The sequence below is a fragment of the Crocodylus siamensis genome, chromosome 4, assembly GCF_052110815.1.
Source record: "Crocodylus siamensis isolate JL-2025a chromosome 4, ASM5211081v1, whole genome shotgun sequence".
NCBI lineage: Eukaryota > Metazoa > Chordata > Crocodylia > Crocodylidae > Crocodylus > Crocodylus siamensis.
The window spans coordinates 93,336,253-93,355,569 of record NC_143398.1 but is presented as its reverse complement, the minus strand read 5'-3'; the positions used below and the strand labels follow the sequence as shown (position 1 = coordinate 93,355,569).

The 19,317-nt window shown below is 40.1% G+C and overlaps 1 protein-coding gene across 7 annotated transcripts in view; it reads right to left on the bottom strand.

Annotated features, from left to right (window-relative positions):
* NR2C1 (nuclear receptor subfamily 2 group C member 1) overlaps nt 1-19,317 on the bottom strand; it is a 92,180-nt gene that overhangs the window by 49,876 nt on the left and 22,987 nt on the right. For 5 of the 7 annotated variants that reach the window (XR_016441828.1, XM_090042897.1, XM_090042892.1 and 2 more), the window contains exons 3-4: nt 10,148-10,223; nt 3,091-3,198 (exon numbers count right to left, since the gene is read on the bottom strand). Coding sequence is in view for 6 of the 7 variants with exons in the window: in XM_090042897.1 (XP_089899023.1) it covers nt 3,091-3,198; nt 10,148-10,201 (162 nt within the window). In the remaining variant the exon portion in view is untranslated. The remainder of the gene's footprint in view (nt 1-3,090; nt 3,199-10,147; nt 10,224-19,317) is intronic. The other 2 variants (XM_090042894.1, XM_090042895.1) reach the window with 1 other exon arrangement.

Sequence of the window (19,317 nt, the reverse complement as noted above, 5' to 3'; positions counted from 1 at the left end):
CCTATTGAAATTGTCTTTGAAACAGAAGTGCATTTTTCAATGGAAGACTACTAGAAAAATCTAGTAAATTTCTACCAGGTCTCTCTATTTATTATTGCTAAACATGATCTGTATTACTGTAGTGCCTGGAGACCCAATTCAGGATTTGGGTTCCATTCTGCTATGGTACATACTTTCACAGGATGGGGTCCTGCAGGATGGCCGTGATCTCCCCAAGGCTCCCTTACCGTGCCAAGTTGGCTCAATGGGCACCCTCTATTCACACCCACCACGTCTTTGATGGTATGAATGACAGGGAGGTTGCCTTTAAGTCCTCTTGGACACGGTCTTGATCAAGTCTCTGGACCCCGTGGGTTTTTTGGACCTCTGGTGAATCCCACTCCAGAAAACAGATGTCACAGGTGTTTCGGGGCACCCTAGCCTTATGGGCTATAAGTGGCTCCAACTACCCCTTTACTGTGCCCCAAGCCTCGCAGATGGTACTGACATTGTTTGGTCTGAGCCTTGTTGTAATTTGGCCCCCTTATCCTCCCTGGGCTCTCCGCAGCCCTGTCTCAGTCTGTGCCTCCCTGGCACTTGGCTTTCTGCAGCCCTGCAGAGTGCTGCGCCCTCTGGCACCTAGGCTTTCTCAGCCCTGCAAAGTGCTGCCCCCTCTCTGGCGCTGGGGTCTGTGACCCCAAATGCCGCAACCCCTCTGGCACCAGGGTCCCCATACTGCCATGGGCCCCCTATGAGGCCTTCTCCATCCCCCAATAGCCTCACCCAAACCACCAGTCTTGTAAACAAAAATCAACCTGCAAGCCCCAAGGCTATAACATAAATTCAAGCCGGCTGGCTTCATTCAAACTCTACCGGGGAATGCTCTGCCCCTCAACAGTATCAGAAGCCATTCCTGCAGTAAGGCCTCTCCCCTTTGCTTGCTCTGGGAGAGCTCCTTCCCCTTTGGCTACTGGCAGGGAACTACCTTTCTGGCCTCAGCCCTGGGGCTTATATGTGAGCCAGGCCCTGCCCCTTCTGGTCAGCTGACCGCTGGCAGGTGTGGGCCACTAGCTCGTTCTGGCTGCCCTGGTAACCAGCAGGCTTCCAACTCACTGCTAGGGCTCTTCCCCTAGCGGTTTCAGCTCTTTAAAGGAGCAGAGCACACTAGTGTTTTTTGTCTATTTTGAAACAATAGGCAATGAGTGACTGAGATGGGACAGAAAAGTAGACAGGAAAAGAAGACCATTCAGCTACCTTCAGTAGTAACTGCATGATTTGAGAATTCTTGAAAATACCAGTCCCTTTAGACACCAAACCCATCCCAAAATCTCCAATTGATACACAAGCAAATATTCAATTTAACAAATTCATTGTATGTGTACTCCCCACTTACAAAATATGTGCTTCCCCCTCCAGTGACTGGTTTACATGATGGTTTATGACTCTCTAGTGTTTTTATGCTAACTGAGCTGCATCATTTGGCTCAGGCAGTTTAGAGGCTTATGGTTTTACATCAAGAGGTCTATGTACAATCTTGATGTTGAGAGCACACAGGCACTGAGAAGGGATTTGGAAGATGACGATGAAGTGCCCTCATGGATAAAAAAAAGGGCTGGCAGTCCATAAATAATACCTAGGATAGAAGAAAGCATGGAGACAGTGAAAGAGAAGGGGACAAGAACAGATACAACTGATAATTCATATTGGTGGAGCAAAAAGGCAAGGGAGATATAGTAAGAGGCACAAGAAGAGAGGGGCTGAATCATGAAAGGCCTTGAAAGAGGAAAAAGCTTGCACACAAAGCAATGAATTAGGGAGCACTGCAAAAATAAGTGAAGGATGAAGTGAAAACCACAAGCAGTGACGATGACCTTAACAGCTGTATTTTGATTAGCGTGTTTATATGCAATCATAAATAAAAAATCATTTGCAAGACAAAGTGAAAAAGAATTTACAATGAGATCAGAATAGGACCCCTACCTCCCACTTGCAGGGCTTCAAATATACTTTTTTAAAGAAAGGTTTCTTTCCTAAAGTGCTCTAATCCACCTAAACATGGCAATGGCCTATACTAATATGTTAAATATCTACTGAATATTGTCTGTTGATAGAAAGTTGGGAAAAAAATAACCCTGATACCTAAGGTGTGATTTCTGATGAGAGTGCTAGGGTGAGTGATGTTTGTTAGTACATCCAAACAATATCCATATGGAGACTCTATCAAGGAGTTCAGAAAAGTTAGTAACACATTTTCGTCACACACATCCTCAACTATGATCCATACAGAATTTTCTAAAATACACTGCAAAACCTTTCAAACACTGCAATTGAATTATAAAAATATAAACATAATTAATCCTTTAAACAATATTATTTCTGTGACTATGCATAAAAACATCTTTGGTAATCAACAGGTATTTTCTTGGAATTCAGTGTTTTGTTCAGTTTTAAAGAAACAAGGCACTTACAAGAGTGCAGGCTGTGCAACCCTTCAACAGAAAGCAAGTGACAACATGAAGTCCAGTCACTATATACCACAGAGGAATTTGTCATCAAGGGTATATTTCTCTTTACATTGAAGTTACATTGAAGAAAAGATCAGGAAGTAATTAAAAAGGAAGGACATGTGAAAAAAAGAAAGAGGTAGGTAGGGACCTACCAAATTCATGGCGGAAGTGGCATGCACAGCATCTCCTTTAATTTTTAATGTTCCTCCACATGCCATCCCCCATCCCCAGCCGTTAATTGGCAGAGGTGTCCACCACTCCCCCCTGATTGGTAGGGAAGCAAAAACCATGGTTTTAAACATGGTACGGTTTTTGCCTCCTCGCCAGTCAGCAACAAACTTCAGGGCCTCCAGGGCCCCTCAGCCAATCAGTGGCAAGAGGTAAAAATGGCGCCATATTTAAAACCACAGTTTTTGTCTCCCTGTTGATTGGGAGCAAGGTGCAAGCACATGGCCTCTCCACCAGTCAGCTGGGTGGAGAAGTGTAAAGGGAAACCTGCAAAATTAAAGGTGATTCCACGCACCCCACTTCCACCATGAAGTAAGGGTAGGTCCCTAAAGATAAGTGTATCGTATTACTGCAAGATATTTTAGCTAACACACACCTGTATGCGTTGTGGTAAAGACAGTCCTGAATCACCTGGGACAATCTGTATTCTTTGTGCTGTTCCATCCATTAGTGTTTGTGTAGCACCTCCTTGGGAATGCGTAATCTAGAAAAAAAACAAATAAATAATCAGAATGACAGCTATGTGAACTTACTGATGCATCACCTTCAGATTCGGCCTATGTCAGCTACGGCAACAAAAGAGCTCTCAAAGTATGAAGGCAGCAGCCCACAACTTAATTTTACTAGTTAAATTCTGACAGCTAAAAAAAAATCTACTGGTTCTACAATATTAAAGTAATTCCAAATAACTTTGAATACAACATTTGGAATATGTTTTTTATGTAAAGCCTAACTGGGAGAATAATCAAGCCACATGGGTTAATCAGGCTGCTTATGTTCTGATTCACTTCAACTGTTACTGATGGAATAAATGCCCGGGTGTGATTTCAATCATTATTTGCTGTTTGATAGTGATGGCACTACTTCTATTGCTTCTGATAGCACAGACTATTCAGGAACAAGACTTCAGCTTTTTCCCCTCAAAGTTTTAAATAACTGCTGTTCTGTCTCAAAGGTGGGCAGAAAGGGAGGCATCCCTCTCTCAATTCCAAAGTATTTAGCTGCACTCTTTTATTTATTTATTTTTTGGAAGTCCACCTTTCCCTTCCCAGCTGTCAAAACATTCCGCTTCCCCTCTGGCAAATTTTACAAGGCAGTTACTCATTTACAATACAAAAAATATGTAGTGTATTAAGTGGGGAAGCAATGGAAAATAATTAGTAATTTTAAGCAATTGAAAATCATTCAAATTTGAATGTAAAAACCAAAACAAGCGATACTGCACTGAGCAATGCTGGCCCCTTCCCTACCATCCACCCCAAGGTGCAAGTGCAGCCCGTTCCACCACAGAGCCCAGCCGGGGTTCCAGGGCCTGGCCGGAGCCTGCTGTAACTGTTGGCAGCCTCCCAGCTACCTGTTGCAGTCAGCCGAGGCTTTGGCAGTTGCAGCAGGCAGCCAGGAGGCTGCCATTGTCTGCACTGTGGTCCAGAGCCCCAGCACTGGCTCCATGGTGGTGGTGGCTACACATGTACCTTGGGATGCACAGTGGAGGTGGGGCCAGGTTTGCTCTGCCCCAGTTCCCTTCCCAGCGGTGTGCCCCAAGGTGCACGTGCAGCTGCTGCTGCCACAGAGCGTAACTGGGGCTCCAAAGGTACGCAGTATTTGTATGCAGCTATTTGTAGCCTCCTGGCTGCCTGCCATAGCCAACCTGGACTTTGTGCAGCTGCTGCCTGCCACAGAGCCCAGGCTGCTCGCAGCAGGACTTGTAGCCCCTTGCCACCTGCTGTGAGCAGCCCAGGTTCCATGGCCAGCAGTAGCTGCCCAGAGCCCAGGCCAGCTGTGGTGCACCGAGCAAACTGGCCTCATGTGCTGCATGCCGGGGGTTTCTGAACTCTGGTTTAAGTTATGGTGGTATGCGATAATCCTGCCTCAGGCATGGGGTTGGATTAGATGACCTCTGGAGGTCTCTTCCAGCCCTACTTCTCTCTCACCCTGTGACTCCACATCAAAATCACTCTTAGTATGCTGATTTGGTAGAACACAATAAGAGAGACTGGTTAGAATACTTTGGACTTTGTAGCTTATATTGATAGAAGAGGCTTGCGTCTTTGGAGTAAGTTACCTAAAACATTTTTACACACCAATGAACTAAATGTACGACCTAATTCTTAGGCTAAGGATCATAAAGAAAGAAGACATGGGCTCATCATTGATACAATTGTACTTGTAAAGTACTTGTTAAAAAAAAAAAAAAAGATCCCTTCAGGGAATATATGATAACTCTCAAAATGACCTGTCCTGTTAGTACTTTACATAGTAGTTGTTGTTACTTCTATAATTGTATTTTATTTCAGACTTTTCTTTTTCACATTTTGCAGTACATATACATATTAATATGCATGAATGTCTTGCATTCAAAAGCTTGCCCAACTCTCCTATCTATGCAGCTGGTAGAATAAAAAGACATTGCCCTAAGAGATCCTTGCTTCTCACATAATTCTTGGACCATAAAAGCTACATAAACCTAATACTATATTAATTCATTCATGCATATATGTATGTAGGCAAGTGTGTGTGTATAAAATATACACACACATATATGTATGTATATATGCATACATACATACATATATGTGTGTGTGACTGCGTATGCGTATTTTACACACACGTGTGTATAGCTATCGATAGATATATACATATACACACATACAGTCTGTATATGAAGTTAGTTTTTTAATACTCCTGATTTCTTGTAGTTTATCCCACAGTCTTGAGATGATATCACCTCCCCACCCCGATCCCGCAAGAAAATCCTGTTTGGGGCAGAGATTAGCTTGTTAACTTTATCCTTGCAATAGACTGATTCTGCTCCAGAGGTTGAGTTTTTGACCAGTCTTCATCCAGGAGCTTTAAATCATCCTTTTTAATATCATAGGCCCCAGCCTTTCAACACTTTATGGATATATATAATGGACTGTGCAATGTGAAAAAAAGTCTTGAACTCTTGAACCAGAAGTAATGAAATGCTGAAAACACAAAATTACTTATGTATACCAGGATTAAATTGCAGCTGTTCTTTAAAGCTCTCTGCCTCAAACCTTTGCAGCAGAAGGAAAAGTGCTAATTATCCTCATAAAACAGTGCCCATTCCACACTTTTTTAGAACCATGTACTATATATGCATCTATTACTTCTGTTATAAAACCTTATTCTTGGTCACAATATAACCAGTGCATTTGTTAAAAATTGTGTTTTGAACAGAAGCTAATCTTTCTTATGAAATTGGAATTTGGCAGTACGTGCAAATGAATTGCTATGTAATTATACAGATTGACAGATTACAGACTGCTGCAGGCTTTTGATGGACAGAATTGCTTTACTAGACTTGAAGATGACCCTGGGGTGGGGATAAGAATTCCCATATGCTCAACAGGAGGTAGCTCAAGTTTTATGGAAAGTCCATTCTGTACAACAACTTCATACATGTTAATCTTCTTAAGATCCAGCTACAAAGTACTCTTTTTCTTTAAAAGAGCTTCAGTTTTTAAAGGATTTTACAAAAACACATACATCTTAGTGAACTGTTCCACTTATTTGATCAAGTATGATTAGAATCATGACTGTTATTTTGCAAATGTTTTATAAACAATACCTAGAAATTCAAACTCTAAGGGAGTTCTTGCTATGTTCTCTCATTTTCTTAAAAGCAAAAAATAAAATAAATCCTCTTTTGGGTTTATATGCCCTAAGCTGGATTTTGTTTCTGAACATAATAAAGACTGCCAATGTTCCAGAGAATTCTGAAAGCTATTGGAAAGAGTGGTTCAGCTTCCAAGCAACTTGAAACTGATCTTCAGTGGTGAAACTTGCATCAGATATGAGCACAAGCAGACAGAAGAATAATTTCATCCTGTAGGTCAATTACAGAAGAAAAATGTTTACAAACACAAGTTGATACCTGAAAATACTGGATCGTACCCCCAAGTTGCAAACAATATTGGCAAGGACTGAGCATATACTCAAATAGAAGGTATATCTGCCACCCAGTTAATTCTTCAAAATAAACCCTTCTGCTTATGACCATTGACCTTAAGTCAGCTTGAACTTTCCACTTCATTTCTTTCAAATGGTGAAAAAGGAAAGATACTCCTGCATTTGGAGGTAACAAGAGTATGCAAGTGTTATATGAATCAGGATGAAATTTTGACTAAAAATCACACTCTTGGTAACCATAAATACATATAGAATCAGAAAGACAGCAACTTATTGATAGTGCCAGAATTCCAAGAGAAAACACAACTTAGTGGTAGTGTTGGTAGTCTGCCAAATATAACAGGAGTCTCTGCACTACTGATACTGGTACAAGTTGGAGACACCCGTGAGTCAAGACAAAACTTAACTGCTCCAAACTAGACTTTTGCATCTGCTCCAGCATCCTTTTTTCAATAACAAAATCTAGCAATGGTAAATAAAAGCCTGAGCAATAAGAAATGAAAATATTCAATTAAGCAACATTTTTACCACTGCCTGGTTATTATGCTAGAAGTCTGCCATCACAAAGGGAAGCTGTAACAATAGTATGCAAGTCTAGTTGGACTTATTAGCAATCTGTTACATACCAGAAGCACTCTCCTACTTTTCACACACCAAAACAATCAAATCCACAAAGATGCAAGACACAAAACTAGCCACTGTGAAGAGTGTGCAGCTGTTCTCTCACTCTAGTTTAACTGTGTGATAAAGGAAGACAACTTTACTATTACTGAACAGTGACAGGTAAAATACAATAACTTAAACAACACTGCTTGCTGAGACACTGTCAGGGAGAGCAGATGGGCACTGTTACTCCAATAAAAGTGGCCTCTTCTCAATAGAAAAAAAAGATGTAGTTAAAGGCAGCTTGGCTGGCCCATCAGCTGAAGAATTTGGCTTATTTCTCTTTGTTTTGCTTTGTTTCTGATTTTGAAGTAAATTTGACTACTGTGAAAAGGATGAATTGGTACTGAATTTTTTTTTTTAAGTTATGTGCATCTGAAATTAGCCAAAGATAGATTGAATTCTAGAGTCATGCTTGACGTCTTGGGTCTGTATTCATACTGTGTTGAATGGATGGGGTCCATTATATTAAAAAGGATGATCTACAGGTTTTGGACAAGACTGTGGTCAAAAACTCAACCTTTCAGGCACAGTCAATCTATTGGAATAGCCGAGCTAACAACCTAATCTCTGCCTCAAACAGGATTTTTTGCACGTTGGGGGTGGCAGCCATTCAAGGCTCTAGAATGGACTATAAGAAGTCAAGAGTACTGAAAGCCTAACCTCTTATTGTCAGCCACCACAAGCCTTATTAGGAGTGGAATATAAATCAAATAAATAAATAACTTCCCATTCAAATGCAAACGGCACTTCAACCTGCTTTCTCTAATACACTGCTGCGCGCACGCACACACACACACACACACACGCACACGCACTTACCTGCAAACAAAGTGAAAGCAAAGAAAAGCCAGCCTCACTGCAATTTTTATGCATCTGAAAGCTGTGCTACCAAAACAAAACACTATCATCCATACACAGTTCTTGCCTGGGAACAGGATGAAACCCAAAATAAATCACATGGGAAAGAAGTTTGTGATGTCATTTACTGCACCACTGCAAAGTGCTCAGATGCTACTGTAATGATGGCAGTATAAGATCCCATACAGAACAAAACTAAGTCAGGAGAGGAAAGCTTTCTATTCAGCAGCATTAGAATCAATGGGAACCTGAAGCCTAGAGAAAACCTGACAATAAAGCAGGAAACCCTAAAATATACCAAAGAGCAAAGATTTCAAGTACAACTGTACCATTTTCATGAACCACATTTATCTGTATACAACACCCATTTCCTCCCAAAATCAGCTCTCTGAAACTCGGGAGTGTGTCTTAAGCAGGGAAGATAATTTAACTTTGCAAGAACAGAAGCAGGGAGACACTGTGGTCTAATGGCTGCCAAGACAGCTGTGGTTTCTGGCCCAGCAGGCAGAGGGGGTGAAGCCCTGTGTTAACCCTTTCATAGGTGCTACTGGCAGAGCTTTGTAGCTTGTCTCTGAGGCAGAAATGAGCTGGCTCTTGGCAAGTGAGCTGCAGTATGCTGTTTGTTGTATCTTAAATTTTGTGGTATGAAAATAACACTTTATTTTTTACAGAAACTTATATAAAGAACTATTTGCAGTAAAGAAGTAATGGTCTTGCTCTTGCAAGGGTTTGGGGCCTAGCCTTATTGCTGTCTTGCCACACCAGGACGCTCCTGTTGCCTCACTCAAAATGTCTCCTAGGAAGCCACATTCCTATACAGGACATATTTCCAGGGGACTTATTCTATATCAAAGTAATCCACGACTCCAGAAAAAAATCTTTTTTTTTTTTCCTAAATTCAGCCTTCCAAAAACAAGGTGCCATTCTTATTTGGAGGAGTGTGGTATGTGGGAAAATACAGTCTAGTCTTTTTTTTCTATTCATGCCTTAAATATTATCAGATTCATTATAATAGAGACTGCTCAAAACTAAGTGTTCTTCACTTGCTCTCTAATCTGTTCACGCAGTTCTAAAAGTGCTTATTTTAGACACTATTTAGTATTAAAGGATCTATAACAAGTGCTTCTCAGGAAGGAAAACTAACTTTCCATCCTCTTCTTTGCTTATGCCAAGCATTCCTGAAGACTTCTAAAGATGTGAACCACTGCCACTTCCAGTAGCATAATATAACATAATGGTAGCAATTACAGCAATTGCTTACACGGAAAAAGAGTAATGTATTTTTAAAGGTCTTCAATTCATTATTATAGGCAGAAGTGAGGAAAATCAGTACCATTTCAGTGGACAGATGGCTGATGACAAGTGGTCCATAGTACACAGCTGGAGAACCACTGGCTGAGAAGTTGGACAGTCCTGGACTAAGTGGTTTGGGTTCACATGCCCAGCAGATCACACCAGCAGGGAAGTACAGCAGACAGGCCAAACCAGTGCAAGCCCTAGCGCCTTCCCCATGCCACTCTTGCACAATGCACCCATATGGATCCATCCTCACCTTCCGCTCACCACACTGTACTGACCTGCTGCCTGGAGCAGGGACAGGAAGCGAAAGCCAGAAGGAGCTTGGAGATTCAGGCTGCTATTGTAGCCAGAGCAATGGGAGGGAGTGGTGATGATTGGGTGGGAGCCCAAGGGCTACAATTTAATGCCTTGTGGCCTGCATGTGGTCAGTGGTCCACCAGATGGCCAGCCATAACATAGCAACTTCTATCTTTAGGAAAGTTCTGGGGTTTCTTGGGGAGAAGCCATGGCCAATGTTTTACTCACAACCTGGAGATGCCAAGAACTCTCCTATGGGAGGCTTTGCTAGAGCTTTAGGCCAACTGAGATTATGGTTTCATGACTTTGGACTTTAGATAGCAAAGTACAAATGTTTTTGTGTTAATTCATCTCACACAGGTCTAAAAAAAATTAGGTACCTCTCCCATTTGCTGTTCAATAATTTGATGGGCCAGTTCCTCTATGGTTGCCATGATCTTTAATCACCAGAATTTCCTGTCAAAGAAAGAAGAAGATACTTAACAACTATAACCTTAGTTCTGAAAACATCTAGGTAATACAGAAAATATAGTTTATATAAAAATAAGTTATATGCACTAGCTTGGGGTGAGTCAACTAAAGAATTTAAAGTGTAAAAAAGCGTAAATGTGCTCTGAAAGTGATCCTACATTAGTGGTGCTATATAAGTTCTGTATTTATGTTAAAATCGCATCCATAACATTGTACCCGGCTGAGAAGTAGAGACTTAAGTCCTAAGAGCAGAACTGTATACTCACTATAAGATGTCAAAGGAGAATGTTGCTTTTTGACTATAATAATTACCAATAACACTGATCCAGGGAAGATGTAAATAAAGTTTTCGTAATTGCCAAAAATTGTGTTGAGGCACAAGTTAAAAAAAAAGTTTGACTTGTTCTCCTAAAGTTGTACTGGTCTGGTTGAACAATAAGGAACAATTTAAACTATTTTTGTCAATAACATGAAGAATTTCTTGGAAGTCAGGAAACAGATCAATTTAATTTCACAGTCATAGCATAATTTTAAGAGAAGAAATTTGGCATAGGTTGAGATTAGTTCCCCTCAAATATGAAGTGTGTAATGAATTATAGAATAGACTTTTACAGAGTTTATTTTAAAACATTTTATGTAGTATTACACTTTTGTATCTAAGCTATGTTTGTTTAGACATGTGTCTATATTTTCATCAGGCAAGTATATAAGAGGGATATAAGACTGCAATGAAGCTCCATAAATACACACTTAAAATCATAACAGAAAACTGTATTCTAGAGCTATATAAAGGTGCTTAATACTGGTATGGTTATTCCTATACAGAAAGAGGAAGAACCTGGCAGAATAAAAAGCAAGTTTCTAACTGTGTCCAAAAAGTGGATGGTAACAAGTAACTATGCTGGTTTCAAAAAAAACAAACCAAGCCAAGCAAATTCTACTACTACAAAATCTGTAAAAGACTAAACTTAAAATATGTAGGTTATTTCTTTTCTGTCTCTTTGATTCTTACAAAATCTCATCATCTCACACCTGCCATGTCAGAGGCCCTGGAAAGTGCCAACAACAAGTAAAGTGATAGAAGTGTTTTATTTTGGAGCTCAATCTGCTCTTAAAATTACCTGGAGTGGCCTTTATGAGTAAAAAGAGAAGTCCAGTCCCTAGCATTATAGTATGCTTAACTGGTACAGAGAGAAAGAGAAACAGCATGGAACAGCACTTCGTTATCCCACCAGAAAATCCAGTAATAAAGAACTTGTTAGCACAAAAGAGAGCAAGAACTAAAGCAAAACATCAGATGTTTAAGTAAAAGAAATTCTCACTCTATAAAGTTCAACAAACAGCACAGCAACAACACTATAGAAGCATGCTACTGTTCAAAAAAGAAACAGTGAAACTGAAACAATTACAAAATATCCTCAACAGCAGAATAGGGCTTTACTTCTTCTCTTACGGGCATGCACACAAACCATGATTTTAGAGGACTGTCTGAAGTAGTATAGACTGATCTATAGATGTTGCTTGAGATTATGGAACTGAGTTCAGTGGTAGATAACAACTCTGGCTAGATTTTGTTAATAAATGTCTTTTATTAATACAAAGACAAGGGTTCATTGTCTGAATCCTACTCATAATCTATATATTATTTGATCTGACACCGTGTGACTGAAACACTGAAAGAAACATATTCACTGCAAATGTAAAGGATATTCCCATTAGATTCTATAAATAAATATACTTAAATTGCAGTCAAGCAATTTATTTAAAATCAAGCTTTTGCCTTCAAGTAACTGACATAACTTTGCTACTGTAGCAAAACAAAAAAACCCAAAACATAAAAAACTGACCCAATTTGATTTTTTTTCCCTAGAAGATCATTCATTTCCTTCTCCTTTCTTTATGGTTAATGGTCTCTCTGCAAGAGAGAAGCTGTGCAAAATTTTAAACTTATTAGAAATAAAATTCTGTCAAATGCACAGAACAAACAAACAGAAACCCATTTCTAGGTATAATCACCTCAAGGGTAACTTGCTTGAAAAAGGAACAAAACTTTTGAAGCAGGTTAACCTGCAAATTAATTGTTCCCTTTAAATAGCTGAGTGTGCTTTCACATGCCTTAGTATAAGGCCTCTTACATGGATATTTTCCAGTAGGCATAAAATAAAAGATCACATAATTTTAAGCAATAGTTTTATTTCACTGAATTTCTATTTTAACAAGCAATATACATGAGAAGCTCATGCTAAGGAGTTCAGAGAGATTTTCCCCATCAGATAACTTGGTACAAGAAGATATTTTTTCTGAAGATAATTTTTTTATTTAATGTATAACAGGAAACCGGCTCCAGTCCGTTCCAAGTGATGAACGCCAGCAGGACGGGGTCAGAGAACAAACTTACCCTACAAGGACTGGTGGGGTTACAAGGTCACCACAGTGGCCAGAGAAGGGGTCCATATACAGTCCATGGAGAGGAAGCAAAATCCTGGCTGCACACTGTCACATGCATAGGGAGTAAGCCCTCAGGCTAGAAAAAGGAGACACAGACATCTCCTGGAGAGGGGAACACATAGCAGGCTTCGAGTGCCATGCACACTACATGGAGACATGAAGCTGGAACTTCCAGCAGCAACCTGGGGACATGGCAGCGTTGCCTGTTAAGCTGAGGAGACGGGACTTGGACCAGTGAGTGAGACCTGGCGAGTGAAGAGGAACTCGACCAGTGGAAGGGAAAATGCAGCTCCCAGGGAGGTAATGCATTAAGGGTGAGTGATTCCAGATAGCTGAAGAACTGATGGAATGATCCTGCAAGTTTGGAGCATTATTTATCCGTTAGAAGAAGAGAAAATTAATTGAGTTTGTAAAATGTCCTGAGACCGATGAGTCTGGGGATAACTATTTTATCTTCTATGAATTATGGGAGGCTGTTGAATTCATTGGTAATTAATTGATCTTCTATGGCATTATGAAACGAAGCAGCTAGAGGCAGGCCTACCTGACTAGACCAGGAACTAACTTAGGTACATCAGGTAAGGCTTGATGAGCTAATTGTGGCCAGCCCTGAAGGGAGAATTAGCCTGGACATGCCCAACTGGGAACTCAGTGGAAGTGCCTACTGAGTCCATGGAGAGGTGGGTGACTGGATAGTTCACTAGGCAGCAAAGGGGACTTCAAGTCTTGTTTATCCAGAGATGTCCAGTGGCCCTGCAACTGAACGATAGGGCTAATGAATTAAGGTGCTCGCCTTTCCAGGTACAAAAGGGAAGACACCTAACTGAAAACCCATAAAAGTTGGATATGTAATTTTGTAGAACATGGGAATGGGTGTATCCTGGACAGTGGACCCAGGGGAAATCACTGTCTGAAAGGCGACAGGAGCCCAGAGTTAAAGCCACAGATCTTGGCCCCAGTTGGGAGCTGTAAAGAGCAGGGGTTAGGGGGAGAGGAGCCCCCTGAGCTAGCAAAAAAAGAAGGTGGTGATGGAGGAGACCCAGTAGATCCGGAAAAGAGAAGCAGTCTCTGCTGCACCTTTGTACAGCATGATAATGCTGTATTTCAGGATCATTATCTTTTGCATCATCGCTATTCTTTTTCCTAAAGAAATTCAGGTAGTGCCAGTGCTATTATTTCTCTATCAGAAAGACTATGATTACAACCATTCCTATAACGAAGCCTACTACTTTGGTCATGTTCTTAGCAGGAAAGTTTTTCTTCTAGACTCACTCTCTCATGCTTCTGCAAATCGTTATAGGATTTGACCCTTGATTTATGAAGTACTCTCTTTTGGATCTTGACTTGCCAGGTGAATTTGAATGAGGAAACAGAAAAGAGACAATATACAGCCATGTGCGAAAAAAGCAGAAGGCTCTCCCCTTATACCAGCAAAAAGATGCTGAAGGAGAAGAGTATTCCATTCCCAGAAGGTATGAGGTTCTATAATGAGGACAAAAATAAAGCTTTCCCTTCCAGAGACTGGAGAGGGGGGAAGGAGGAGAAGGGTGAAGCTTCCAATTTACCAGACTCTTACTAGCAGGAAACTGTTATGATAGACTATTTTCAAGTAATAACTATTGACAGGAGCCTGAAAGAATATGTAGCATCCTTCTACCTTCGAATCATTTCAAGACTGATATAGATTTGGACGCTACACCAAGGTCTGACATTTACTCAACTCCAGGAACCTCCTTTCTTCCTCAGGTAATATCTGCAATGCACTGCAGTGTACAGTGCAGACAATGTTTAGAGTGGTTGATTTGGTCCTTCAACTAGGGGACAAATTTTTCAAGTGCAATCACAAAACAAAATGACAGGTTTTCATTTTGAAAGTATTTTTTGTTCCATGTAGCAATACAAGCTTTGCATACTAAGGTAAATGTACAATGATTAAAAGGAACTTCTATGCATTATTACTCTTCCCAGTGTTCACTAAACAGGTTGACTTTTACTGATTTCTAAGGTAAAAACCACAGGTAGAGTAATTAAATGCTGGTTTGTTTTTACATACTATTTGTTTTCCACAAACAGGATATTTTCCTTATACTAATCCCTTTTTAAAAAACAACAACAAATAATATCTGTTTTATATTCTTTTATGAAGGAAAAATCTCAGATTTTCTTCATTAACTAATCTTCATGGGAAATATATATAACAATGCTTTTTATTGCTGTGGTTGACTGCAGGAAGAAAACCATTGTTTCATTTGCCCACTAAATCCTGACCACCATAAACTAGTGGTTATGATGGAGAATGAAGTGAAAGTATTGATGGGTTAGGACAGTGATTCTCAACCAGGGCATGATGACACCCTGGGGTATTATGAGACTCTTCTGAGGGTGCTGCATGGTGCCATGCAGTATTAGCACTGATAGGTATGCAAACACATGATTCAAAAGGAATCCATAGTGTCAACAGCAGACCTCTTGTGGTCTTTTTTTACAAGTTCTTTGAAAGAAAAGAATTGTTCTGTTATTTTTCCATAGTCAAAAAAATGAGTGAAAGCTAAGAGCAGGCATTTTCTGAGGGGTGCTGAGTCTGACATTGGCTGCTTTGAGTCTAAAAAAGGTGAGAAGCACTCACTGGTTTAGGGTATATTACTTTGTCTCAGGGTGCATTGATTTAAATCAGGGCAATTTAAATCATGATTTAAATCACCAAGGGAAAAACCCTGATATAACAATTGATTTAAATCAAGTTTCCTACTGATACTTCTTCACGTATTTCTTATATAATGGCACAAATCTGATCACTAAAACATGTTAATTTACAACTCAAAACACAGCATTTTACAACATCTGTCCTTAAACTTTTCTTTAATTTTCAAATTTTATTAACTCCTATAGAAACGTCATCACAACACTAAACACACGCTGTCCTTAAAACTTCTATAATTAGATTTCATCTTCCCTGCTCCCACTATCATTTTTATTCATAGACTAAAACAGAAATACAAGTTTTCCTGCTTTTTCAACTCCCCGTTGATTTATCAGTTTTGAGTGAATACCAAATTATGAAAATAGTCTCTCTGTGCTTGCAGAGGAAACTACGGTTGTGAAAAGTTGGCTTAGCCACTGAAGGAACTCTGTTTCAAGGTGCCTGGCTAATGACTTCCACCTACTCAGGGGAGTGACTTTGTTCAAAACATCATCAGTAACCATGTACTGTTTAAATGGCTCCCCTCCAGCCCTGAAATTTATTATGACTGGCATAACTGAGGAGTGATTTTGAGATGCCCATGCCATGGCAGCAGCAGCATCTTCAGAAGTTATGCATCTACCTTTATATCTGAGGTTGAGAATGTTTGCAAGAAAATGAGGTAGAGTTAGCACTTGATCCATTCGTTTCTTTATTGCCTGCAGTTTAACTTTCTGGTTAGGTATTTCTTTCTTCGATGTCTCTTGAAGCGCTTTCCAAATTTCGACAGCATCAGCAATGCAACAACAATCTCTTTGAAGTTTGTTTAAGGCTATGGATATAGATTCCAGTATACTGAGCATATCCTCTACATTCCTTTTTAATCCAATGTGAGATACTTTGGATGAGATGCTTCCATCTATTTTATCACTGTTTTCTTCACAAATCTTTCTGAGAATAGGCCAGTTCTTAATAAATTGTTCCAAACAATCAGCCACAGAATTCCATCTAACGTCTTGGGGGAGAATTAGTTTGGAACCTCCTACTCTCTTCAGTGAAGATGAAGCAAAATGGTTGTTACAGAAGTATTTTGCAACTTCAACAACATTTTCTTTGATTCCTGGAGAAGTACTTAAGTCTTTGGCTAAAAGATACATTAAATGATCACTGCAGTCATGTTATTAAGGAGCATCCTTTCATTTCTTCTTCTAAGTACCTTCTCATCTTTGCCATGTTTGCAGCATTGTCTGTGACAAAACTGTGCATGCAACAGTCGAATTTTTGTTTACAGTTTATAACAGCTTTCACTGCCACTTTTTAAAATATTCTGCTGTGTGGGCATTTCTTGATGTAGCTATTGTTTCTGAAAGATATGCAACCCCATCTTCTGTGGTCACGCAAGCACATATAACTGAATCATTGTGTACATTGATCCACCCATCAAAACTTAAACTGGCAAATTTCCTTCCCCTCGGTATTTCTTGCACACTGCTCAAGTTCTTTCTTATACACTGTATGTAGCAACCCTCCACTGCTGTCTGCTCTACCAGATGGAGTGTAGCCTGGTCATAAGGACTCAACCATGTCAGTGAACTGTTTATTGTTAATGTGAAAAGCAGAATTTGTGGCATAAGTGAACTGAGCAATCTTTTCATCTACAGTGTCTTGCTGGTATTTGCTGGTCCTTACTACAAACCCATCCATGGTGGTGGTTTTACTGAATGACTGAAATCTTTTGCTTGTTACTGATACTCTGTTGTCTGAAATACTTTTAGCAGCAGTGCTGCAACTAAATGTACCAACAGATAACTCTGAAGTTGTCACACACAGACAGTCAAAGTCTGTTATGCTTAAACAGGATCCTGAAACAAAAATTATTTTTGAATAGTCATTCTTCTCAGTTCTTCTCACTCTATTATTCAGTTAATCATTTACATTTTTCAGCAAGGATGCAGATCCAATTCTAAATTACGAAAAATGCTAAGACTGACTGCACTTAGAGCACACTTAATTTTGGAGTAAGCCCTGTTGAACTCACTGGCACTTCTGTTTTTTGAGAAAACAAGTGTAGGATGGGGTTCCTTTGGGAAAGCTGAGTTATGCTGAAGTAAAATAGGGAATAGACTTATGGCATCACCATTATGATCTGGGGCCATGATGTTCCAAAATAAGGGGCATGCATTATGTAATATAAAATAAGAAAATGACACCCAGTGGTAACACCTTTCTGTACTGTAAACTTGGGTGACAGATTCTAAACCTAGTTAACTAATTAAACAAGCCGTAAGAATAAGCTAAATTTTTTTTTCTAGCAACATCCAACATAGCAAACAGCTTGGGAATGTACTTGTTAAAACACACTTATACTAAAAGGCACAGAGAGAGTCTTGAAGAACAAGGCATTGCAAAGTGAATTATTTAATTTACTAACCAGTTGATCCACATTGTTCTTCAGACATATCCATATCTTCATCCACATCATTTTCTCCCAATAAGCAGTTTTCATTATGATGTTTCATTGTTGCAACTAAACTCTGCATCTCCTTCTTGCACTACTTACACTTGACATGTTTTCCTTTTTTACCCACAGAAGGAATTTCTTCAAAATATTCTCAGATAGGGTCTCTCTTATACCCAGAAGCCATGACAGTTTTCTGTGGCAAAAGTGTGGGGGAAAGAGGAAGCTGTATGTACTAGTGAATAATGTCTTCCCATTTTTTCCCAGTCCACTCCACTATTCCTTTCTACTCTGCCTCCGTCCTTCCCTATATCGTGTCTCTGTCTTTAAGATAGCATCTTAACTAACTCCTCCACCTTGCTTGGCCCAGCTCCACCACCACATAAGCACGGAACAACAATCTTATCCAGCCTGTGTCTTTACATGTGACTTTAGTCTGCTGAGAAACAGAAACTGAAAGCCGAGAACTTTCAAGAAGCAAGAGCTGGTAGTTAGGCTGGACAAACAGACTAGAGCCATTTTCATGAGATGAAAAACTGAAATGCATGCCCATGTTAGACTGGTAGGTAACTTAATGTGCGCAAGTGCGACAGAGCCATCAATTCATTTTTATGAGACTGTAAGTGTAGGTTTAACATGTTTGTGATGAGATTTAACTATAACTGTTATTTTTTAAATGAGAGAAATTTAGTATTTTATTGATGATTAAAAAATAAAAAACACCAATAAATAAAAAAATCCATTTTTTTATTTAAAAAATTTATTTTTATCCACCCTGTTTTGTCTGCATGTGAAAAAACAAAAGCAAATTAGTTTACCCACAGACACCTGTGTGTATTTTTTCTCTTCAGACGTTCCCTTGGATAAATTATTTGGAAACTGCTGATTTGTTTTGTTTTCTAAAGCAAATCATGAATATTTTCACCATATACATTGTTCAAGAAGTAGACATACAAGGTGAACTGCACACACAAAACAAATCACAACAGGACCTGGATAGCAAACTTTATTCTCCAGAGCAGAGCCACCCAACTTATGGCCAGTGTAAGAGAGATGTGGACCCTGAAGGATAAGCATGAGGCGCACAGGGTCCTGCTGTGTTGCCACTTCCCTGCCCCACTCCTGACACAGCAGCTGGAAGGGGGCGGGGGTAGGGGGGAAAGTGTTCAAACTGTGCCCATGGCAAAGAAGGGAGTTTGTGTGCACTGCAGGTGGGAAATGTGGCCTGCATATGGGGTATTTGCATGTGACAGTGGAGAGCTAAGCTGCCTGTGCTGGGCAGGGGGGAAATGGGGGAGGGGACAGTTGCATGGTGCACACACCTAGGTGTGGGGAGATGCGCTGGGCTTCCAGGCTGCCTGTGCTATGAAGCTGCCTCTGTAGCATGCATGGCTAGGGGTGAGGAGCCAGCTGCCCAGTGTGCCCCAGCTCTGCATGGACAGCACTGGACAGCCTGGCTTCTGCCTTTCCCAGCAACCCTGTCAATTTTAGCC